The 26,057-nt window shown below is 45.1% G+C and overlaps 1 protein-coding gene across 1 annotated transcript; it reads right to left on the bottom strand.

The window, feature by feature from the left end:
* Positions 1-10,363: 10,363 nt before the first annotated feature.
* On the bottom strand, positions 10,364-21,155 carry SNAPC1 (small nuclear RNA activating complex polypeptide 1). Its single transcript, XM_014966568.1, is given in 11 exon segments — positions 10,364-10,868; positions 12,709-12,792; positions 14,674-14,731; positions 14,733-14,816; positions 15,758-15,820; positions 16,472-16,546; positions 17,022-17,180; positions 18,275-18,379; positions 18,847-18,987; positions 20,195-20,354; positions 21,003-21,155. Coding segments are annotated over 11 exon segments (1,092 nt in total). The 5' UTR covers positions 21,131-21,155; the 3' UTR covers positions 10,364-10,833.
* Between the last annotated feature and the right edge of the window lie 4,902 nt (positions 21,156-26,057).

Below are 26,057 nucleotides of genomic sequence, written 5' to 3'. Positions count from 1 at the left end.
TAGTATCCATGACTGATTAAAACATGTCTAATTTGTCCACAGCTACTGCAATAGGTTGAGTATGTACATGTCAGATAAATGGTTGATAACCATAAGTCCTCCTCGGAGTGGGAATTCATCTCCCCAAACTACATGAAGAACAGCCAGTGCAAAGTCCAACTGCCTAAATAGCAACCAACCGCGCCAGTTTGTAGAGTTAGCCTATCCCTCACCCCACGACAGATCCAACTCAAGCCCTCGCTGAATAATTGATCAAACTTTTGCCGTGCACAATCAGAGCAATCAGCCAGAGATCATACAAATGGAAAGTGAGCACAAGGTCTCCTTAATGACTACTTAACCCCACCAATCATGACGTCAACCTATCTAAGGCACATAAGAGGCTGCTTTTCAAAATAAAGCCGCCTGATGTTTTTAGACAACCTCCCCTGATAATTATGACTACTCCTATTTACATAAGAGTCATCTCTCCAGCTGAGCAGCGCCAAGGAAAGACTTAGCCAGGCCAGATGGTACACACTTGTTTCCCACGTGCACGGGAACCAGAAGAACACTTCAAGAAAGCAACATGCAGTATATGATACGGAGTCCGGCAGATGGGTCCCTCAGGAAGTGCTGGCATCATTAACTTAGAGGAAAGACAAGTCCCAGCACCTCAGTTTGCCAACCCTGACGCAGCTCACAGCACTCTCACTGCTGCAGTGCTCCTGGCATGGGGCCCCAGTGCATCCACAGACACACCATGACACTCACAAGGCTTCCTCCTTAATTGTCCACCTGCACTGAGCAGGACCCATCTCACTGTGACCTAAGCACGCTAAATCAATGCCACAGCCATTATCCACAAGGCTCCGGCACCAGATTTGATTTAAGGTGTCCTACACGCTCAAAAAAATACTTGGTTTTGTACCCAACTTGTGTCTCCAAACCTCTAAAAATGTTTATAAGAAGCCTGGCTCTAGACTCCACAAGCCCAGTGGCCCTTTAGCTTTTATTTTGTCTAAGAATGGCTCCAAGCTACAACAGGGTAGGTTTAAACTGAACATTAGGAAAGAGTTTTTCACAGAAAGAGTGGTCAGGCATTGGAATGGGCTGCCCAGGGAGGGGGTTGAGTCACCATCCCTGAATGTGTTGAAGAGTCGTTGAGATGTGGGGTTGGGGGATATGGTGTAGGGGAGAACTTTGTAGAGTAGGGTAAATGGTTGGACTTGATGATCCCAAGGGTCTTTTCCAACCTGAATGATTCTATGATTCTGAGAAGGAATGCTGCCTACGATCCTGCAACCACATCCCAGTTTTTCAGCTGAAGCACTCCCCATCCCCTCCTCCTAGGCACATAAACCTGCCTGTCTTTGTGAATAACAGTGCCCAAAACAAACTCTCCCCAGAGGCAGCACCTCCGAAGAACACTTGAATCAAAACAGGAAGGAAACAGATTTAAAATACTCTCCAACTTAATGCTCCAACCCCATTAAGGTCAGGCTGGATGGGGCTTTGGTCAACCTGCTCTAGTGGGAGGTGTCCCTGCCCATGGCAGGGGGGTTGGAACTCGATGATCCCTTCCAACTCTAACCATTCTATGATTCTATGATTATTTTGCAAGCTATTTTGAAGTCTGACTATGTGTTTGAATGTTCTCTCATGGGGACAGGTGCACGAGCACAAATACAAGCTCTTTATAAAAGTGACTGCGTTTCACAGATTTAGAAAAGAACATACAATTGCACTCAATATTTTCCACCAAGCAGGCACTTTTCAAGATTTGCTTTCAGCATGGCCAGATGTGATGCAGGTCTATTATTAGCAAGAATTTAAGCAATGCTACGTCAAAATGAAACAAGAGAGCTAATACACCCACAAAAAAAAAAAAAAAAAAAAAAAAAAAGAAACTAACAGCTCTTATTATTTTCCAGTAGTAGGCTTTTGGTACGCACCATCGTGGCAGTACTCGAGAAAGTCTTCCAGAGTTATATGCAATTTTACAGTCAGGCCTCAAGCATAGAGGTGCAGGAGATCATTTCCTAGGGCAAACAGCTCACAAGGGCAGCTGAGTCATGGCCTGAGGCCATAGACCCAGATCACTACACCCTACCATCACAGAACGGCAGGGGCTGGAAGGGAGATCATCTGCTGTACCATCCTCTCCCTAGCATCTTCTTTAAGGGGAATAATTCACTGGGGATCCAGTTACTATACCTGGGATCTTATTGCTGCGCTAATGAGGATTAGTGCCACATGACATCACCGGGATACCCATGAAGTGATACAAATCCATAGGTACAAACTGTTTAATTAAGAGCTTGTTCAAACAACCAACAGACCGTGAGCAGAGTGAAGTTGCCTTTGGGTGGAACACGGCCAGCACGCTCCTTTGTGCAACGAACAGGGTCACCAATGTGAAATGTGGTCAAGCTCCAACGCCACAGACTTGTGGTGGAGATCGTGGGCATCCCTCTAACACTGATGGTTTCTCTACACATCCTAAGCCAGGAAAAACAAAACCCAGATACGATGACATGAAGTTCCAAATGAAAGCCAATACAGAGTAGGTATTAAAAACCTCCTCTGAACAGCCGTATCCTCTCTTTTAAATATATTCTCTTGGGAGGTTTTTAATTTCTCCTTAGCAGTGACCTGAACTGTGTCCAAGCTCTACTCATTTCAAATTGGGTTTGATGCCAAAGTCACTAGAGACCAAACTTCCTCACTTCTGATCCTTCAGCCAGCAGGAACAATGAATTATTTAACAACAAAAATCAGAGCAGACTGCTGTAACGTGTATCTCTGATCACCTCAAGTCATTACCACCACCTCTTCTGGCAGCCCAGAACCACAGAGGAAGAGAGACCCTGTGGCTATGACTCCCTTCTCTGAGGAACAAAATCTGATACAAGGACAGAAGACAAACCTACCTGAGCTACCAGGATACCCCTGCTCCTCCCCAAGCTCTCTGATCAACAAGAACCCCCAGTTCTGCCAATGGTACCACTGCTCTGTGCAAGTACAGGCAGTGGGGGCATCTGCTAAGCTCCCGTCGGATATAAAGCTAAACAGAAGAATCCAGATTTCCCCACTTCAATTAAAATCATAGTTTCTATCTGAGTGGAATTTAATACAAGTACACCAAGTCCAAGGAGCGACAGCTTATTCATTTTAATATCAGGCTTCCCTCAAGTCTTCTTTACTTCAGGTTATTGCTTTCCAATCAAAACATATCCTAATTTTCAACCAGATCAGGAATTAACTGTTAGATGTGCTTACAAAGATCGTAAAAAAGATCTTGGTAAAAGACCAAAAAGTAAAAGTCAAAAGTAAAAGACCAAAAAAAGAGTCCGGCTCCATCCTCCTTCAACCCACCCTTTAGATCCTTGGAAGCATGAATAAGGTCTCCCCTCAGCCTTCTCTTCTCCAGGCTCAAGAGCCCCAGCTCTCTCAGCCTTTCCTCATCAGGGAGATGCTCCAATCCCTCCATCTCCTTTGGTGCCCCACGCTGGACTCTCTCCAGCAGTTCCCTGTCTCTCTTGAACTGGGGAGCACAGAACTGGACACAGGATTCCAGTGGTGGCCTCCCCAGTGCAGAGCAGAGGGGGAGAATGACCTCCCTCCACCTCCTGGCCACACTCTTCCCTACGCAGCCCAGGATCCCATTGGCCTCTTGGCCACAAGGACATATTGCTGGCTCATGGATAGTTTCCTGTCCACCAGGACCCCCAGATCCTTCTCCTCAGAAGTGCTTTCCAGCAGGTCCACCCCTGACCTCTATTGGTGCCTGGGGTTCTTCCTCCCCAGTTGCAAGACCCTACACTTGCCCTTGTTGAACCTCATGAGGTTCTTCTCTGCCCAGCTCTCCAGCCTGTCCAGGTCATGCTGGATGGTGGCACAGCCCTCTGGGGTGTTGGCCAGCCCTCCCAGTTTGGTGTCATCAGCGAACTTGCTGAGGATACGCTCTGTCCCCTTGTCCAGGTCATTGACGAATATGTTGAACAGGACTGGCTGAGTATTGACCCCTGGGGGACACCGCTGGTTCCAGGCCTCCAACTGCAAGGAACAGCAACCAACAAAGCACAAACTTTTCCAACTTTCTGAAGCAAAGCTTAGCTAAAAGCAGGTTGGGAAATGATGATACACACCAAAGCTCCAGCAGCCGAACCATAAGACGATGCACGTGCCTCCAGGCTACCTTCTTACGCTCCCAGTCACTGTATCAACACTTCACCATTCCAATGATCCATGCACTGATCTGAATTCATGGCGAATCCCATCCCTCACACTTGCTAAGTTTACAAAGAGTTAACCTACAGCACTGTAAGAAACTGCTTAATGTTCTATTTGCTGCTCTCTTGGTTCAATCCTCACATTTACAATAAGCGGCAAAAAAAGCATAATGTGACTAAGCTAAAATGCTAGAAAAAAAATTCCTAGATAGAACACCAGCCTTCTGGATGCTCAGAGCTACCAACTACAAAACGTCATCTCACTGGCTGCTCTTCTCACCCCTGCTGTAACCCCAGGCTGGGAGAGCCTGAGCACACGGCTGATCCAAGTGCCTTCTACACCCCAAAACCAACAGCGCAGGGTTGGGGTGGTAGGATGTCAGCTGCCCCCACACCCTCCTCAGCCACCCACCAACCACCTCAGCCCCAAGACTGACCCTACGACCAGAAGAAGAGGTACATTAAATAAATGCTACCCCTTCTAAGTATATGGAGGAGACAAAATTGTTTATGCTTAAGGAACGGTTGGGTCAGAAAGACATCTAATTAATTGAAGTGCAGTGACAGGACAAGGGGTAACGGTTTTAAATTGGAAGAGGGGAGATTTAGATTAGATACCAGAAAGAAAGTCTCTCCTGTGAGGGTGGTGAGATACTGGAACAGGTTGCCCAGAGAAGCTGTGGCTGCCCCATCCCTGGAGGGGTTCAAGGCCAGGCTGGATGGGGCTTGGAGCAACCTGGTCTGGCGGGAGGTGTCCCTGCCCAGGGCAAGGGGGGTTGGAACTCAATGATCTTTAAGGTCCCTTCCAACCCAAACCATTCTGTGATTCTATGAAATGTTGTACAATTATCCATTTCATACTTGTGCAGCAGGGACAGAGGTGAGAAGCCAACCCGCAATATTTTTATTAATTTGTAAAATGCTATAGAACATAAAGTAACGATAATTCAATTACGTACTGAGCACTGTCAGTGCCCTTGGATCTCTATTTTGAATATCTAACTAATAAAAGGACAGAATCCGCAACGTAAAGGCATGCCCTTACTCTGAACAAACCAAGGCAGCTCCCTGTTCTCCTACGGCCACCACTGGGTGACTCCACTCCACATCAGCCTGGGCCTTTCCTGAGATGACCCTTCCTTAGGGACAGAGCCTCCAAAGAAAGCAAGAAACAGCAAACACGAGCGAACACCACCAAACGACAAAAGGAAGAGAGAAATTAGGCTCCCCATTAAGTCCAACCTTTTTGAAAAGCTCAAGACTAGGATTTTGTTCCTGAGAGCCTATAAACTGCTACGTTCCATACTGACATCTCTTAAAGGCCCCCATAATTGTTTTCCCCCAACCTGACAAAATATACAGTAAAATCAACCTAGCAATCTTCAGTAAGCCCTCATGTTGGTGTTTCTACAGTGAATCACGAGAAGATCACCAGGACTGTGGCTAACAGTAGCAATTCAGGTTTTAACTCACCAGTGCTGGGATCAGAAATATTAAGAAAAACATCTGCCCTCTGCAGCCAAGGTGGTAGGTGTCATCGGGCAACAACCTAATCAACCCAAACCCAGAAGGCAACCATCCCTGAAATCATTGTATTGTGGCATGGTCAGAAAACCCAACAACTCTGAGTCTCCACAGGTGAAGAAGCGCACAGATAATGGCAAGCCTCCTGTAATTACCAGAACACCTGTTCATTAGGAGCTGCAAAGCAGGCTTTCCTATTATAGAATCATAGAACGGTCCAGGCCAGAAGGGACCTCCAAAGATCACCTAGTCCAACCTCCCTGCAGTCAGCAGGGACACCCCCAACTAGACCAGGTTGCCCAGGGCCTTGTCAAGCCTCACCTTGAATATCTCTTTATGCTCCCTAAAATTGGTGTCCACCTGCCTATGCCCACCTGCTCATTGCTTCCCATGTGGAGGGCACAGGCAGCACACACCACCATCACTATCACAACCACCACAGAATTATAGAATGGTCCAGGCCGGAAGGGACCTCCAAGGGTCATCTAGTCCCACCTCCCCGCAGTCAGCAGGGACACCCCCAACTAGACCAGGTTGCCCAGGGCCTCGTCAAGCCTCACCTTGAATATCTCCAGGGAAGGGGCCTCAACCACCTCCCTGGGCAACCTGTTCCAGTGCTCCACCACCCTCATAGTAACGAACTTGTTCCTAATATCCAATCTAAATCTGCTCCTCTCCAGCTTAAAGCCATTTCCCATCGTCGTATCACTGCAGGCCTTTGTAAACAGGCTCTCCCCGGCCTTCCTGTAGCCCCCTTCAGGTACTGGAAGGCTACTATTAGGTCTCCCCAGAGCCCCCTCTTCTCCAGGCTAAACAACCCCAGCTCCCTCAGCATGTCCTCGTAGCAGAGGTGCTCCAACCCCCTGAGCATTTTAGTGGCCCTCCTCTGGACCTGCTCCATCAGGTCCATATCTTTCCTATACTGAGAGCTCCAGACCTGCACACAGCACCCCAGGTGAGGTCTCACCAGAGCCAAGTGGCCGAATCCACTCTCTGGACGTGCTTGCAACACTTTTTTTGATGCAGCCCAGGATGGGGTTGGCCTTCTGGGCTGCAAGTGCCCACTGCCTAGCTTCTCATCTATACCGCCACCGCCACCACCACCACTACAACCACCACAACCACCATCAACATCACTACTACCACCACCACCACCACCACCACCATCAACATCACTACCACCACCACCACCACCATCAACATCATCACCACCCCGTACAACAGAAACCTACGCAGCCCCGCAAAGGGCAGGAGATGATTGCAGGGATCTGACAAGGCGAGCGCCAGGCTAACGAGAAACCCCACCGCTAATTAAGGCTGCGGGTTAAGCTCGGCAGCAACATGGCACACGTGGAAGCTGCTTTGGGGCAGCGCCGAGCAGTTCAGTGAACACGCTCAGCTTGAAAGGACCCGCCCCTCGCTGCCCGATGGCGGCGGAGCCCGGCGGGGAGGCCGGCGGCGAGAAGAGGGAGCGCGCTGACCCGCCCGGCGCCTCCCCGCCTGGGCGTGGGGAGGGTCGGGGGAGCCGGGGCTGCGGGGAGGAGCGGCGCTGCCTCTGCCCAACGCGGGGCAGCGCGGGGAGCCGGGGGAGGGAGCGCTGCCCGGGGGCTGGGGGCTCCTGCTGGAGAGCAGCTCTGAGGAGAAAGACCCGGGAGTCCTGGTGGGCAACAGGATGACCATGAGCCAGCAATGGGCCCTGGCGGCCAAGGCCAATGGCATCCTGGGGGGCATCAGGAAGAGTGTGAGCAGCAGGTGGAGAGAGGTCATCCTGCCCCTCTGCTCTGCCCTGGGGAGGCCCCATCTGGAGCACTGGGTCCAGTTCTGGGCTCCCCAGTTCCAGAAGGACAGGGAACTGCTGGAGAGGGGACAGCAGAGGGCTGCAAAGACGATGAGGAGCCTGGAGCATCTCAGGAGGAGAGGCTGAGGGACTTGGGGCTTTTTTAGTCTGGAGAAGAGAAGGCTGAGGGGGGATCTGATCAATGTTTATAAATACTTCAAGGGAGGGTGTCAAGAGGATGGGGCCGGTCTTTTGTCAGTGGTGCCCAGGGACAGGACAAGAGGAAATGGGCACAAACTTGAATGTAAGCATAAGGAGGAACTTCTTCATTTCTGAGGGTGGCAGAGCCCTGGCAGAGGCTGCCCAGCGAGGTGGTGGAGTCTCCTTCTCTGGAGACATTCAGAACCTACCTGGACACGTTCCTGTGGGACCTGCTCTGGGTGGCCCTGCTTTGGCAGGGGGTTGGACTAGATGATCTCCAGAGATCCCTTCCAACCCCATATCATGCTGTGATTTTGTCAGGCGTGAAAGGCAGCTGCACCCCTGGGCCCGGGGGAGACCGTGCACGGCCCGGGCAGGAGTCTGAAATTTCACAGAGAAATCCAACTCAGGGGATTAAGTGGCTTCACACCACCTTCCAATACGTTGTGCCGTCTCTTCTCCCAAGTCCTCAGGGCTGTTTTGAAATACTACCACTGCATACAGTCAGCAGTTCAAAGTCTATACTTAAGTATAACTTCCATTTTACATCCACATAATTTATAAACAAATTAAAGAACACTCGTTTTCATAATATGGGAGGCATCACGCTCACAGGCCCTCCTCCTGTTGGAGAACTCCAACCACCCCCACATCTGCTGGAAAAGCAGCATGAGGAGGTGTAGGCAATCCAGGAGATTCCTGGAGTGCATCAAAGATAACTTCTTAAGCCAGGTGGTAGACAGCCCCACCAGTAGGGACCTGATACTGGACCTGATGGTCACCAACACAAGACTGGAGGCAGGGAGTGCATCAAAGATAACTTCTTAAGCCAGGTGGTAGACAGCCCCACCAGTAGGGACCTGATACTGGACCTGATGGTCACCAACACAAGACTGGAGGCAGGCTGGGCTGCAGCGATCACACACTGGTGGAGTTTACAGTCCTGAGAGATACGGGTCAGGCGAAGAGTAAAGTCACGTTGATGTGCTCAGGAAGACACAGGTCACTGAATATCAAAAATTCTGAAAAGTTCTCCTACTTGGGTCTTGGGATAGTTCAAAGACACAAGGAGAGGCAAACAAGATGGTCATGTCATGAAAAGTGCCACTGCAGGGAGCAGTTTTAAACATATTCCTTATATATATTAAAATAAACTCATTCCAAATATATTAAACAATAATAATTTAGCTGAAAATAGCCTGTTGAGAAACCTGCAAGTTGGAGGGGGAATAGGAAAAAAGAAATCACTTTCAAGTTTCCTCTTCAAGGGAAGAACCAAACCCTACGCAGCTGGAAGACCTCGCTTAACCTCCCTGCTTAGAAACACGGGTGCTGTCAAGTTCATCCTTAAGCAACTTCCCAAGTGAAGAAACTCCTCCGTGAAGAACTGGAAGCTGTAGTCACAGTGTCTCCTACAAAGCACCCTCCCTCTTCACCTACTACCTTTCTTAGCCATCCAGGGGTTAACCAAGAACAGAGTCGAGTAGCCCACTGCACTTTATCTCCAAATTTAGCCAAATTGCTCCCCTCTTGCACCTCTAGTGCTGTCTGCCCCCTGCCATGCGAGGACACCAGAAAGCTGCTGTCAGCTGCGTACCAACTCCAGCAGCTGGCAGCAACAAACCTGACAGACGCAGCACTACCAACAGGATCCTAACTGCACCGAGATGAGCAGACAATTTTTACAAAAAAAAAAAAAAGTCTGGGGTAAGTTTTCTTCAAGAGGTCTCTTTGTCTCTTGCATCTGCTTATCAAAAACTAGGAGTAGGAATGCACAGAGTTTGTGCTGGTAACAGAATATTCAATTATTCGGTTTACTACACAGTAAGGTTTTGTCTTTATTACAGCATTTCCTCTTTTTCCATTACCAAGGTTCTGAGTGCAATCCCGGGACTTAGTAGATTTTCCAGTGTCCAACCTGTTTATCATTTAGGCCCCTTCCTTCTTACCAACTAACACATTCAGGTCCATTTTATATTCAGATAGTTATATTTCCATTTAGCATTTCTTCTTCTAGATACAGGCACTTCAATTCCTTTGGCCTTTGAGAGTCACCCTACAAAACAAATTAACTCAGTTTCAGCCCCTGGCATATTCAAAATCTTTCAAATTTCTATTTTATATTTCTTCTTGTCAGAGAGGACACGTCCTTTGGCTTTCTTGATAGCACAGCTATGATCAACTGGAGAAGATACCAAGTAACTATCCACGTTCTTCTTGAACTGTTGTGGTGAGAAGGGGGTATTTAAGGCTCTACCCTTGCAGGGCTGAACGGTGACACCAATTCTAGTGCTTGTTATTGTTTACAGAAAATACCCCAGCTCAGGACTCTCAGTCTGTTCGCTTTTTCTGCCATACTGTTGACTCACAAGAATTTTCCCATTCTGTACCTGTACTCAGTCATAAGCTTCATGTTTATTTCCACACCCACTTCTTCCACATCCCCTCTCCAATTTATACAGCTTAGGGGCATCTGGTGAATTAATAACTTCACTTGATGTCTCTTCATTTGAATATCCACTGATACCAGACCTGCTGGAGACAGAGTACAGCAGAAGTACGATAAAAGGCTTATCGCCACGCTTGTTTCCCACACCTGTGGGATCAAACCATGACAAACATTTGCTGAAATTGCAAACGGAGCAACTAAACTGTAAAAAATAATTTATTGTACTAATTTTAAACAGTCGGTAACCTTGACTTTGTGTTCAAAGATAACTGATTCCAAACACATCTCATACAGGCAAACGTTTTGTGAGCTGCTCTTTCAACAGTCTCAGCTAAAAAGATGGTTGCAGATCAACACGAGTTCCAAGTGATAACTCACATCGTACAAACTAAACGCAAGAAGCAAACATCTTCTCTTTCTATCTCAGACAGGGCACAGCAACTTTGTCTCCCACGAGCTTTCACAAGGTGAACCAAGGCATCAGGTGCTGTACCGTGAGACAGCTAAGGTGTACCAGTCACTACCAGTATTCCAGCATCACCTGCAGTTCTTGTCCCAGACACTTCTTGTTGTACTCTCGAAGGCATCCAAAAACAAGCACTTGGTGTTACCTCTGACATTTACGTTTTGTCATTAAATTCACATTAGTGCTTCTCCGACAGAACCCTCTAACATCTTCTTTTCCTCTTGGGGAGAGATAGTTCTGAAAGGAAATAAAGAGATTTTTCTGTTGATGGGAGTGATTAATGTAGACTTAATTCTGCCCAGCGAAAGAAATTAATTAGATGAGCTCATGAGATCCCCTCCCAAGCCCTCTCCCCATGGTTTTAAATATGGAAAAAAAAAATCTTTCAGCATTTTATAGCACACTATAATCCAATACCAATCAAAATTCTACTGATGAGCAAAATACTGTTCTTCAAAACTTACTTAGTCTTGAGAGCTTTCTACTCCTCATGAACACCTTTAAGATTTCATTATGAATTTGAAAAATGGAATACTCAAAAAATTAAGCCCAAAATACCTGAAGAGATTGCTTATGGGTAATATTAATGCTTCAGCATTTGCTGACAAATTCTGAGAAATGAAGAATGTTCCTGACTTAGGAAGAAACTTTTTGTCCACAACAACTTGAAGGGAAAGTAAGTAAATAAAGTACAACATTAAATGCACCATTGGGCCTTCAATCTGATGATCTAAAAATTGAACAAATTCACGTTGTCTACAACAAAGGTTATCAGAGAATGTAATCTCAGTTCAGTACAAGATGCTCTTTTGCTTTTAAAAAGAGCAGATATGTGCTACCTCACTATAAATGTATTTAATAGTTACTGTGCTCCTTTGTATGAAATATTCTTCCATTACATACAGTTTTGAATGGTAAATTAACCCCAAAAGATATACTCCTCACACTCATCTATGTCATTAAAGCTTTCCAGAAGTTGTACTTAACCCTTTGCTATGCCTTTAAGCAATCTAATTAAATCCTGCTCTTCCAGGTTAAGGACCAGCACCCCATGTCTATCAAGTCTGCCTTCTGCTAAGTAAGCAAGGCCCATCATTCCCAGCTGGAGCTGCCAGTGGAAATCACGCCGTTAGCTGGCCAACTCCTCTCCGGGGAACAGTACCCACGTTTGCGGGATGGCAGCAAAGCAGCAGCACACTGGACTCTTCCTAGAGGGCAGCTAAATAAGGTACCTCCACAGGATGCAACTTTCTTTGTACTGTGTCTGTTCCATGGTGCTTATGTTCTCCTCAAGGGATACAGAAAATAGACCCTGAAGCTTCTGAGTTGCAGAGCAGTTCAAAGTCCTCTAATATCTCAATTTGGACTATATGCATTTGATGCTTCTGTGGAGCAACTCCACCAGTCAGCTTAGAAAAACCCGCTTTACCATTGCTTCCATCTAAAAATTACATTACTTCCAGTAACATGAGCGATAGCAAAGTCATCCCCTCTTCTGCCACGGTTCCCAGAATCCCACCCCAGCTATGTCAGACAACTTCTAACATAGCAGAAGATGCTGTTACTGTACCCCTGTACTGGAACCTAATCCTTGAAGCACTGCCCAGCTGAAACGAAGGCTCGAGGGAAAACTTCTGTGTCCCTTCACTTCCACAAAGCTGAAGGCAGCAAGGGCTATTCTAACCTCAAGTGCAAATTACCTAAGTTCCCAGAGCTACTAGGACAGATATCTTCTGTATGTTGGAGCATGACTGAAAAATCACTTTTCCCTACACGCTGGAACTCTTCAAGCCAGATTTGTGTTACAGCAGAGTGAGTCTCCTTTGAACTGGACCAATTTTAACTCTGAACACACTATAATGCAAATCTACAGAGAAAAAACCATGACTCTCAGGATTTTGCCACACGGGAGTGTTCTCATAAAGTCTCAGAGGAAAGCTTCAATTTTCACGCAACCATTTATAGGCTAAAAACTAATCTAGCTTCTGCCAGGCAGCAACACACGGTTGAACATCAGCTTTAGTTTCAAAAAAATACAGCATAGTAGAGAGCCAGTTTGTTAGAATTTCAATTCTACCTTCTTCATCTGGGTTCTCCTCTTCTGTGATTACAGGCATCCCAATATGCCGAGTAACAGTTTCCTTTGCCACTTGCATTTCACCTGCAGATACATTTTTAGGAAAAACTGTCAGCTTTTGTAAGCTTAAGTAAGCCTTTGGAACTTTGAAATGAAATCACTGCCTTCAAAGTAAAGTTTATTTAAAACTATTTTTCTGTTCAATTTCATTTAACCTTTAAAATGAACTTAAGTGGCAGAGCAATTTCTATCAGTTTAAAAGCTAGATATCAGAAAGATGATTTCCTTCAGGAAAGTTATCTCCCATGTTTTTAGAACCAGAAGATAAAGAGATCTAAAGAGAGTCTTCGGAAAAAAAAAAAGAGAGATGGGGATGTGCAAATACCTGGAAAGTATGTGCAAAAAACTGCACCAATCCAGGTGACATAATGCTATGAAAGTGAAACAACTAACTAAATAAATCACTGGTCAGCTCAGATACACCAAAGATCAGCAACACCGGATAGGGTCTCTCCAACAGAGACCTGAGATAGAGCCTGATCTGCCTTTCCTTCCTCACCTCCTCTTTTGATCTAACAACGAACCCTCACCCCAGGTCTTACGTTAAACTCATGTTGAAACTAGTCAGACCTCAAGTTCCAAGACTTGATCTCTATCAGAAAAGAAATGGAAAAGATTCATTTAAGAGCTTTGCATCAGGTAAATAAATTTTTTTTCCAAAACTCTTCTGAGGCAGAAAGGAGCTCCCAGTCCAGTTTTCTTTTAAAAATGTTCACCGTATCCTCACTTACTTATTCTTTCTTAAAAGTATTTTCATCCACATTCACCCAGTCATTCTTGTCACTCACAAAATTCTATTCCTCCCACAGGATTCAAGGGGAGATTACAGGCACTCACACTTAATATTCCATAATATTTCTTGTTGTTATTTATAAATAACCCAGAACTGTATGAAATACAAGCACTTAAAACTATTTCCTTCCAGGGTGCACTTTCTAATTAAGAAAAAAGATCCCAGAGACTGGACTTAAGAACTCCAAACTGCTTTCAAAAAAAAAAAAAAAAAGTTTGTTCCTTAAAATTGTTTTTATTCCTAGCTGAAATATCCATTATCAGGAAAAATAAAATAGAATTACAGAACAGAACCAGAAAAAACAAGTCACAGGAGTAAAAAAAAATCTGGTCAAGAAAGTAAAAATTAAGTCTAGCTATAAGCTAAACAAATCTTACCCTGTTAGAATATAATAATAGCAATAGTGGGATTAAGAAAACAATTTGAAAAGAGTTCTGAAACTGCATCTGTTATTGACAAAGTATCTGAATTCACATGAAAATAATAAAAATTTCAGTAATAAAGTACGAAATAAATGACAAGTATCAGATGGAGGAGAATGACCGATGTGATAGTGAAGGTACCAGCCTTACAAAGCATTGTCATTAAGACACTGATAACATTTTCTTTTCAGAAATAATAGAGGATATTCCTTCAAGAGCCCAGGAATAGAATAGAAACAGCTAAGGTTTATTTTGGATATCATGGAGATAGTATTAACAAGATGGCTTCTATTTTTGAAGCTTTTTGGTGAAAATCAGCCTGACAAAAGAAGAAAAAGTTAGACACATATCTTAATATCCAGTATGTCTGTTATATGGCAATAGGAAAACCTAAATCACCGCCACACAGAACATGCTTTTCCGAGGACATGATTTCCAGGACATGATTACAGCAGGACTGTGCATAAGACTTAAGATTAACTATAAACTGCATGCTCTTACATTGCCTTTTTACCTGACCAGACTGTGGAAAACAGAAAGGTTCAATTACAATACTGGTATCACAAAATATTTCTTTAATCTTTTACCTCTGCTAATCAACACAGAGATTTAACCCAGCTGCCTCAGCTAGCACAGCAAAGGATAAACTTTTGCAGTCTCTCCAGATCCACAAATAGAACAGAGAAATACCTTTTATTTCCACAGCATCTCTTGTCCTTGCTGGCTGTGGTCTCCTACTGTTTTTTTTTACTCCGGCTTGGGGATTTCCCATAATTCGAGCCTGATTCAGAAGATTCTAATTTTACTTGACGATGTCTTCTGGATTTGGAAGCCTAGAACCAACACATACACAGGAATGATGCAAGAAAGCTAAAATGCTACAGCCACATATTACTGTATGTCACAAGTCAGCAAGGACCAGAGGCATCAACTTCTTCAGGGTGTCAGGGTGGAGAAAGCAGGGAGAGAGAGAAGGAAGATTCCCACTAGCTACGGTTCTTCAGTTTAATAGGACAGTGCCCTTCCATGATTTAATGGATGTGTCACTTAAAAACCAGGTAATGAAACATTCCTTTATTCTCAAACCACCCTCTGTTGGCATCAACCTGCCCCGCTGTGTGCAAGCAAAAGAACACTTTGAAAAACTGTGGCATCACAAAGCTTCTTTACTATCATATTTTGTTTAGATGCCTAGAAAACATTATCACTGCATATTGACAAGTCTGATCTGTTGTACATTACAGACCTCTGTTTTATTTAATAATGCATTTTTCCAACAAGATATTTTAATAAACAAGGAAAGATGTAATGTTTATCATAGGCCTGCTATAAAAAAGAAAAATCAAGAATATTTTTAAAGTAGAAGTTATAGAAATAATGTTTCCAAGAACTCCCATCTGACTCCCAACTCCCAAGCTCTACTTTTGCAAGCGTCTTTGGAGATTCCAATATTTAAGCTTCAAGGAATTTGAGCAATTAAACTCGCAAGTATTTTATTCCATCTGTTTAAAATTCCATCTACTTAAAAATAAAGAGCATTGACATTAAAAGATGCCTTGTACATTGAACTCCCCCAAGAATAGACCATATCTGCATTGTTCCCATAAATCTAACAAGAATAAGAACTTCAGGTTTCACCAGAACATTCAAAGGCTGAATTGCAGAGTGCAATTTTAACCCCTTCCTTCTGCAGCCATCGTTTACATTAAACTGGTATTTATTTTTAAATAGATATCCCTAACTAAATAGCCCTATCATCAAATCTTACACCTACCTCAACAACCGCAGAGTAAGACCTGTATTTGATTCTAGCCAATGCACTTGCTCTTTCAGAACCCTGCAAAGAACCAAAAGATCAGTAAGAAAACATTCCCATGTTCTATTATAGCAATATTGAAACATGAAATCAGACAATTACTTCAGCAATATCTCACTACAGCAGTAATTCTATAATTAGACCTATATTAGAATACTGCCAAACTGATACTTTAAAAAAAAAAAAAAGGTTCAAATTACATTAAAAAGACAGAGCATAATTTTGGTTGCTTTCACCAAGACCAGGACATGAAAAATCAAATTTGAACTTTCACATCTTACTCAAATTCAAAACTGAAATAAACAGGTAAATAAAACATGAGATAATTTTGTAGCATTAAAAAAAAAAAATCACTATCACGCTTGGAAGTAACCATAAGGGAATTTGGCCAGAAAATACAGCTATTTCCCCTCCTCATGTGAAAGAGGGGCTTTTATTGCAAGCTTTTTATTGCAAGCATCCAAGAGCTATCACAGTCACGAATGCTCACAGCTTAACAGAAAACAATGCAATTTAAAGCCAAAAAAAAAAATCCTCAACCAACTCAACCAGCTACTTCGGGAACTTACTTTCACTGACATACAGTGAATACACTGTTTAGCCTGTAATCTGAAGTCAAAAAACTAACTGATTTTGCCTGCACAATGTAGCAAACTAGTTCGTTTTAGTTACCTCGGATTCTAGTAAAGCCTGTTCTTCCTTTTTGCTTGATATTTCATCAGTTTCTTTAGCATCTAGGAATAATTTCTGAAAAAAGACGCACAAAATACTTTTTAAAGTGTCTGACACATACAAGGCAGCTAAAATCCAAGAACTGTGAAAAACAAAACAAGTATTCACACAGGTGCCTATTTTGTTTATCGGTCTTACACTATGACCTTTCCTCGACCCAAGGATAAGTGTTACAGAGGCATTTCCTATGGTCATTCCAATACTTAGAAAAATAGAACAGTCTGGAAGACAGCTTTAAAGGTCATCTAGTCCAAATGCCCCTGGTTTTATCATCAAACCACAGAACAGTTAGAGTTGGAAGGGACCTTAAAGATCATCAAGTTCCAACCCCCTGCCCATATCATAACTCTGCCTCATTTCATGTCTTCAGTGTTACAGTTCCTTCTACTTAAGCCTGAGATTCATGAATTATGCACACTACATTAAGACACTTTTTACACATTCACACAATCTGCTAAGTTACCACCGTGTAATGGCTGATATTACCTACCATTCTCTTCTGTTGCCATTCCTGATGTTCCAAAGTTATGTCTTTAAGAGTAATTACAAATTCATCTTTTATCAAGCTCAGGGCCTTGTCTGGCTGGGATTTGTCAGCTGAAATGACACACTTCATTTTCTGATAGTGGTCATGAATATTCATCAGTTCCTAAAATAAGAAAACAGACTCTTTTCAGAAAAAAAAAAAAAAAAATTCCAGCACTAAAGCAATTGTAGTGCTCAATGAGCAAAACCAGGCTTATACAAACCATTCTGAGGAGACCAGTGAACTAGCAGGAGTGTTAGAAACAGATTCTGTTTGTTTCAGAACAGTTTTAGGGATCCTAGCAATACTGCTACCTAGCATTGTGCAACCAGTCCGCCAAATAAGCAAAAGAAGAAAGAGTATCATTCATTATTTAAATTAAGAAGGAAGTCCCAGTGATAATCAGGATCAGGGTTGAGGTTTCATTCTGATACGGTGGCCTATTTTCATCTCTTTGGAGGAAGAAATGTAATTCCTCCTTTAGGGGAAGGTCTTCTCACCCTGTCATTTCACAGATTGCTGATTTCTGTACCACTGTAGCCAACCTTACTGATGATGCATATTTGCTAGCAGCAACTGGAAAAACCTGTAAACAAAGATCTATTACTGATTCATAATGAACAATGAAAGAACCTTGAATGACTTGAATGATTAATTTTTTTTTTTTATAAAAATGTATTACATATTAAACAAAACCAAGCTTTAGAAGGAGAAATAAAGATTAGAGAAGGCTATAAACTTTCAGGTAAGTAGTCACATTAACCAGAAGTGCTAAGACTCCAGCTGCAACCTGCAGACACATCAAAACTAACATGCTTCCCCTGACCTGCCATTTTCCATTTTTCTCTGCCCAAGTGACAATTAACCATTTATACCCTTCCCTTTTTACATCCTACTGAGGCAGAACCACAAAACATTAGAGCATATTTCAGTATTGGGAAAGGTACCACAATTCTTCCAAAATAAATGTTGTGTTTCAGAGTATTCAATTAACTTGCTGGCACAGACTATTACCCTAGTCTGGATTCCAAACGAAGACTTACAAAGGACAAGACTGTGCTAATTAGAGAGGTTATAGCTCTTGGACAACAGAATAAGAAAAAAACACAACCAAACACCACAAAAACAAACAAACAAACAAAAAACCAACAAAACCAAACAAACAAACCCCAGTGTAAAACTCTATTTTAAACTCTGTAGTTTAAAAGTTACTGTACCTCCAGTACATCATTAGTGATGAGGGTGTTTACTCTGTTACTTGGGTCCTTAAATTCTTCTTTAAATTCGTTTTCCTGAATCTTCCTCTTAGTTCTGTAGTTTAGCTAAAGCAAGAGACAATGTTTTGTAATCTAAAAGCAAACTTAAAATGGCACCTCCTCTTCAGAATTCTTATTGCATATCCAACAATCAAGAGATTGTTGCTGAAAGGCATAAAACCATCTCATCAACAAAAGCATGCAGCTTCACTGTCAAGTGCTCACTCAGGATTTTTCAAAAATTATTCCCTCATCAAAAATTTAATGCAGCACCCAGAGTCATTTCCACAAACGGTAAGACATCTCAAATCTAATAAAAACATTAGATACTGAAAAAATATTTTCAGGTGATAAGCATGCTACATTCAAACATCCTCTAAGCTTTACGTCACACACCTAGCTACATAAAGCAAGACACGTTGTATTTCACCACAGCCTCAAGGCTAAACTAAACGTGAGTGCTGTTGAACTGTCAGCCACTGAAAGCTGAAGAATATTTATTAAAAATGGTAAGTCATAATGTATTAACTCACTAGCTTTGGCATTGCTGTGAAATGGAACGCTCTCGCAAGCCGCAGTGTCCTAAAGATGTAGGCTGCATCATAATGCTGGGAGTCTATCAAATCCTGTTGAAATTTTGTGATTTCAGGCCAATCCTTGAGTGCGATTCTGATCTGCAACAAAAGAGTTATATATTGTCATATGGACCTGCACTTTTCAGCAAATAAAAAATGGATTCAGCTGACTACTGTGATCATGTTATACTACGTGCAGTACTCGGATGTCTAGGGTGTAACATCACACGATCACAGAATTACAGAAAGAATCCTACTATAACATTTGTCACTACTATAAAAAATTTTATGCAGATAAGCTTAGTATATTGTTGGGTTAAATATTCTCGCTGCAGTTATTTTCTTTGACAGTGACATGGAACACAAACCCTCTCTGACATTTGAAAAAGTTAAACCTTCACATTCCAGGACGCCTGGAACAACACACAGCTAGGAGACTCCCACTGACTAGATGATAACAAAATAATACTCGTACCATGACTGGCTGCCAGTGAAATGTTACTGCAAGTATCCCTATCTTCATGCTTTTCTTCCTCTCCCATGTACTCTGCCCACTTTGTTTTCTCTCTACCTAAGTTAGCTGCTTCAGTAATTCCTGGACTCCCTAACAGTTGCTATACAGCAACCAATTAAAATTTCTTAAATTCAGCTCCATAAAACGTATTGACTCCTCTGAAGTTAAGATATGAGACACAACATCATTATTACAGAATACTTAAAACTCTCATTTCTTATTTAAAGAATTTGGACTCAACATATATCACATAGTTTCCAAGTAAACCACTTCTACTTGCACTGAGTTTCCAACTCTTTCATATACTGGCCTCTCATCATAAATGCAGCAAGGAGACTCGTCATTCAGACATTCATCCTTTCAACCTAGTTACAAATTTCACTTCTTCTGATTAACAGGAACTGGGAATAATTCAGCCAGTCTTCATCCTGCTGAAATTCTAAGGACTAATAGGGGCTGTAATAGAATTCACCCTAAAGCTGATGAGCACATTCTCTGTTCCCATTTTGAAAGCTAGTCATCTTCTTTTTTGACAAGAGAAAAACTTCCTATCTGGCAACCAAGATTTCTGAGACCACAGCTACAATGTAGGAGGCATAAGCAATATTTCAGGCACTGCCTTGTAAGTTCTCAAGCCCTCAGGTGTGTGAAAGGCTGCCTTTTCCAAAGGGACTACCTGGTTCTAAATATGTTTAAGAAAGCCCTACCCATTTAGAACGGAAAAGCAGACAGAGGTATATAATGTGTCTTACATCTAATGTCTCCTGAGAATAAAAGCGCAAGCACAATTACCTTTTGTTTTGGCTGGCAAAGCTGGGTATTGTAGAGCCCGTACAAAAGGTACAAAGCACCAACTCGGATCTGGAAAGCGTACGGGGGCAAGAAGTACTGCTGTGCCAGCTCCAAAGTCTTCTTTGTGAGCTTATTCCTCTCCAAAGCTCTTATTCTACCACTGAAGTAAACAAAAAGGAAGCACGTTAAAGCAAGTAAATATTAAAGCGCGGGCTTCAGAAAATTCAGAATACAGAAACAAGCTTTAGGTGTTTTAAGACATACTATCATAGGGTTCAAGTTCTGGGAAGTCTTTTAAGACAGAGATCTTAAGCTCCCACACGGTACTGCATGAAAATTTATTCTAAATTACTGAAAAACACAGCGACCTGCAATCATATTTTTTAATCTCAGGAGAACTGCCACAGGCTCCTTGATACGTCAGTGTTCAAATCACAGGCGTTACTGACGCACAAAACAAACTGACCTGTTTTTCAGTTATTACACGGGGACTGATGCTTCGCTGCCATTCACCCACACACCGGCCAGGCCCCAAACGCCAGCCCTGAAGGGAGACGCGGCTCACCGGCACCCCCCCTTTAAGGTCCCCTGTATAACCACGGGGGGAGCTCAGCAGCGGCTTCGGGAGGGGAAAGCCGGGGTCCCTAAGGCCGGGCACAGCCAGAGGGGCGCGAACGGGGGGGCCGAGCTCCCCGCCTTTTGAGCGGGCCAGGCCGCCGAGGAGCCTCCCCGGAGGCAGGCGGGCCAGGCCGCCGAGGAGCCTCCCCGGAGGCAGGCGGGCCAGGCCGCAGAGGAGCCCCTCACTCACTAGAAGATGGTGTGAAACCGGCGCTCCCGCCACAGCTCAGCGAAGCGCTCGAAGCGGACGGTGTCGGCCTCCTGGAAGGCGCCGAGCAGCTCCTCACAGTCCGCCTGCAGCCCCGCCACCCAGCTCATCCCGCCGCCGCCACTGCCCTCACACCGCGCGCGCGCGCAGCCGCCTCACAGCGCCCCCGGGGCGCCCGCGCAGCCTCCTCCCGCGCATGCGCAGGCTCCGTTACCACGGAGACGCGGCTCGCGCTTCTCCCTGAGGGAGCGGGGCCGCCATCTTCCCGCCGCTGACAGGATTTCCCTCCCTCCGTGTCCCCTCGCCCTCCGCCGGGGGACTAGCCCGAGGGAGGGAAGGGTTTGGGCGGCAAAGAGCGGTCCGGTGGGCTCCATCGGGCAGCCGCGCCGAACTGTGTCCGCAAGCCGGCGGGTAAAGCTTTGTAAAAGTCAATGTAAAGCTCAGAAAGCAGGCATTCCGTACTGCGGCACCGAGGGATTGCTCCTCCTGTGGTGCACCCCGAATACTGTTATCAAATTTTAGACACAACAGGTATACATATTCAATGGCATGCCAAGGAAACATTAGCATATTCATTACATTTCCGAGAATTTATTTACATATTACAATGAGCTTTGGGGCATGCGCAGCCGCACCTTCTGGTGGTCCTCATTTTGAGTGAGGGTCATTTCTTCCTCAATCTTCTTCTTCACCCATGCTTTGGCTCAGTTTTCATGTTGGCAAAACATTCTAACTGCTTAATTGCTCATTAACACTAATGATCTCCCTGCTGCCACCTGTTTGTCAGACAATGTCCATATTTGTTGCATCCCTGTCTTCGGTCACCACATCCTCAGGGCCACAGACATCCTTCCTTATCTTACTGGGTCCTGGAAACCAGTTGCGATGGTTGCTAAAATAGCTACATTTCTTCTCTAAAAGAAGATTCTCTACAGTTTAACCATTTATAAACTACATAAAATCTGCCTTAGGTACCAGGTTTATTAGGTATTATGACCTGGATGAAGGGATGGAGTGTACCAGCAAGTTTGCTGACAATACAAAACTGGGAGGGGTGGCTGACACACCAGAAGGCTGTGCCACCATCCAGTGAGACCTGGACAGGCTGGAGAGTTGGGCAGAGAGGAACCTGATGAACTTCAACTTCAGCAAGTGCAGGGTGCTGCACCTGGGGAGGAATAACCCCCTGCACCTGGACAGGTTGGGGGGGACCTGCTGGAGAGCAGCTCTGAGGAGAAAGACCTGGGAGTCCTGGTGGACAACAGGATGGCCATGAGCCAGCAATGGGCCGTTGTGGCCAAGAAGGCCAATGGCATCCTGGGGGGCATCAGGAAGAGTGGGACCAGCAGGTGGAGGGAGGTCATCCTGCCCCTCTGCTCTGCCCTGGGGAGGCCCCATCTGGAGCACTGGGTCCAGTTCTGGACTCCCCAGTTCCAGAAGGACAGGGAACTGCTGGAGAGGGGACAGCAGAGGGCTACAGAGATGATGAGGGGCCTGGAGCATCTCTCTTATGAAGACAGGCTGAGGGACTTGGGGATCAATGCTTATTAAATACTTCAAGGGAGGGTGTCAAAAGGATGGGGCTGGCCTTTTTTTCAGGGATAAGACAAGAGGAAATGGGCACAAACTTGAATGTGAGAAGTTCCACCTAAACCTGAGGAGGAACTTCTTTCCTGTGAGGGTGGCAGAGCCCTGGCAGAGGCTGCCCAGCGAGGTGGTGGAGTCTCCTTCTCTGGAGACATTCAAACCCCACCTGGACACGTTCCTGTGGGACCTGCTCTGGGTGGCCCTGCTTTGGCAGGGGCTTGGACTAGGTGATCTCCAGAGGTCCCTTCCAACCCCCTGTGACTCTGTGATCAGTTCGGCAGCCCCGGGGGAGGCTGGAGATGCCGGTGGGGCGCGGGGCTCCGGCGTTGCCCGCCCCTGTTCCCTCAGCAGCACACCCCCGCACACCACACAGCCGGCCATCCCGCTGAGGGAACAGCGGGACCCGGGCTCCCTGGGGGACGTGAGGCCCCGCCGCTCCCCCGCCCGGCCGGGCCCGTCGAAGGGGGACCGTGACGGGAGGCGGGGAGCGGGCCTCACGGTGGCTGAGGGGAGCCCCGCATCCCCCTGAGCGAGCGCGGCGGGCCGTCACCCGGCCGTCCCCGTCCCCCCCCCGCGCCGCCTCGGCCTTCCGAGCTCCGCAGCCGCCCGTGTGGGGTTTGGTGGTTTTTTTCGGCGCCGTCTTCCCCGGGAAAGCCCCGCGGTAGTTCCCAGGAGGGTTTAAGGGGACGGGGGGCTGAGGGTTTCAAGGCGTCGTGGGTGCGGGTGCGGGGCTGGAGAGCGGCGGTGGTACCCGCCCTGGGTTGCGGGTCCCCGGGCTGGGCAGGAGGACAGCGCCCGAAGGCGGCTTCTGCATCCTTCTTGGGATGGAGAAGGCGGGGGCTGTGACCTCTCGGCTTGTGTGCGAGCGGAGCCCGGGAGCGGCGCTTTTTTGGGGTGAAAAGCGGCAGAAAGCAGTCAGTGAGCAGGCGCGGGGTGGGTGGCGGTGCCCGCTGCCTCTCGGGGTATTGAACCCTGCAGGTGTTTTCGCGTTGTCACCACGTTAAAAGTTCACGTTTCGCTTTCTCAAATAATCCGTCACTGCAGAATTCTAACTCCTGCTGGCTCTGGTGTGCTGTGTTCTCCAGTTCACCAACTAACGGATGCTTATAAATCATGCCTATAAATACTTGCTTATTATAAGTCATGCTTATAAATACTTAAAGGGTGGATGTCAAGACGATGGGGTGGTCTTTTTTCAGTGGTGCCCAGGGACAGGACAAGAGGAAATGGGCACAAACTTGAATATAAGAAGTTCCACTTAAACATGAGGAGGAACGTCTTTGCTGTGAGGGTGGCAGAGCCCTGTCAGAGGCTGCCCAGGGAGGTGGTGGAGTCTCCTTCTCTGGAGATATTCAAACCCCACCTGGACATGTTCCTGTGGGACCTGCTCTGGGTGGCCCTGCTTTGGCAGGGGGGTGGACTAGGTGATCTCCAGAGGTCCCTTCCAACCCCGTGGGATTCTGTGATTGATCCAAAGGTGGCTCCTTAAAGCTAAGCACTTCAAACTGTCAGCTCCTACAGTGACGGTAGCTTCCGCAACGCATCAGGCACAAAAGCATCTTTCTGTATTTATTATCTTAACCCAAAAGATTGCCGGGATCCAACCTTTAGCAGCCTGTGTAGGTGAGTGGGAAATGAACAGCCATCAGCTAAACAGGTGTTGTCTTCAAGCACCACTGGTTTCCACGGTCACTGATTGTAGGAACCGAAGCATGAGCTGTTACCTCTGAGCTGAACAGGTTTTAGCAGCCGCAGGGGGAGAGCTGCACCTGCTGGGGGTTTGGGTTGGCTTTTTTTTTTATTATTATTTTTCCGGAAAAGACGAGATTTTCATCTCTCATTTGAAGTCACGTTTAGAGACGTAGGTAGGGCAGTGACCCCGTTCATCCAGTATGTGACCCCGTCTTCAACAGATTGTACTGATTTTGAAACAGAAAGCCAGAGCCGTTGGGTAAACAGTTATAATGTGCTCCCCCCTTCCTCCCCCCGCAATGGACTTAAGGATGGAAGTTAATAATTGATCCATCATGGAGTATATCAGTAGTTTTTATCTGTAGTTGCAGGACAAGCCAAGCCCCTCTTAGTTACAGGAGTTACCCCATCATCTAAACAGAGCAGAGGAGCTTGTCTCAGGAGCGACACCCAATTTGTAAAGCTGGAGTGTGTTTTCTGATTTTTGTATTTCATTTGTGTTTTGCGAGTGTTGTGATTTCTCAGAGGTCGTGTTTCAAGAAACGCTAGGTGGAAATTTCTGCTTTTTGGTTTGTTTTTTTTTTTTTTCCTAAGGCAGATGGGGCGGCGTGTCACGACATTTGGATTGTGTAAGATGTAGTGAGGATGATGCGCCCACGCGTTAACATGGGCTAAGTCTTTCCTCGCAGAAAGTTTGACTGCAGTATAAAGAATGAAAATGCAGAGAAATAATTAAAAAAAAAGCAACAGGGTGTCTTCGTAGAATTTGCCTTCTGTGATGTATCCAATGAAATACCATGTCAATTTTTTAAGCTAATTAAGACTTGATCAATTGTATTTTCATCTAGTGCTCCTATAGAATTTTCATTAGTACATTTTAATTCTTAACAGGCTGCCTTCCAACCTAAAAGAAAACAAAAATAAAAATTAGATTATATAAGGAAGAGTGTGCTGGTTGCTGTATCTTCTTCGTATTCTTATTTAACTCCAACACAAACAGATTAAGGCCTGTTTGTGCTGTTAATTCCTAGTTTATATGTTGCAAGTTAAAAAGCCATTTATCCTGCACAGATATAAATAACGGGGGGTTCTACCATTGCACATGTCACAAAACAACTCCTTTTTTAAGAAAAAAAAACCCCAAACCTTGTATTAGAACACATTTTCAAATTGAAAACATGGAAATAAATCGTGTTTTAATGGATTTTAATGAAAATAAATCATGGGTCTATTTTATTAAATAGCATATCCATACTTCTGCATGTACAAAGCTATCACTAATACCGAGTAATGGGATCATACTCTGCCGTGACAGCACTTGCGTGTGCCTTCTGCTGTCAGACTTCCCGACCCAGCAAAAAAGGTTGCAGCTGTTTTTAATGTGTGCCATAGGAAGCAGTGCTGATTAAACAGAACAGCAAGAGTCAGAAGTTCTGGTGAAGTGATTTGCATGTACTGAGAGCACCTGAATCCACCTCCAGGTCGTCGCCTTGGATTCGAACGAGTTTGTTTTGTTACTCAGGGCATTCTTGATGTGATTACTCAGAGGTTTCATTTCCCCCCCCCCTCCCTGGTTAAATTGCACGCTTAACCTCTTTTGTTCATGCAGGCAGTCCGCTTAATTCAGGCGGGATAAGCATTATGTCTAAGGTGAACGGGGTCCAGCTGTAAGGGCATGAGAGAATTTATAAAGGCTTTTGGGAAACAGACCCTATGTCCGCTTAGTGTCAGAGTTTCTGACTTCAGTCATAGGTAAGT

This window comes from Calidris pugnax, unplaced genomic scaffold, assembly GCF_001431845.1.
Source record: "Calidris pugnax isolate Ruff unplaced genomic scaffold, ASM143184v1 scaffold74, whole genome shotgun sequence".
Taxonomy (NCBI): Eukaryota; Metazoa; Chordata; class Aves; order Charadriiformes; family Scolopacidae; genus Calidris; species Calidris pugnax.
This window is presented reverse-complemented; position numbering and strand designations above follow the sequence as displayed.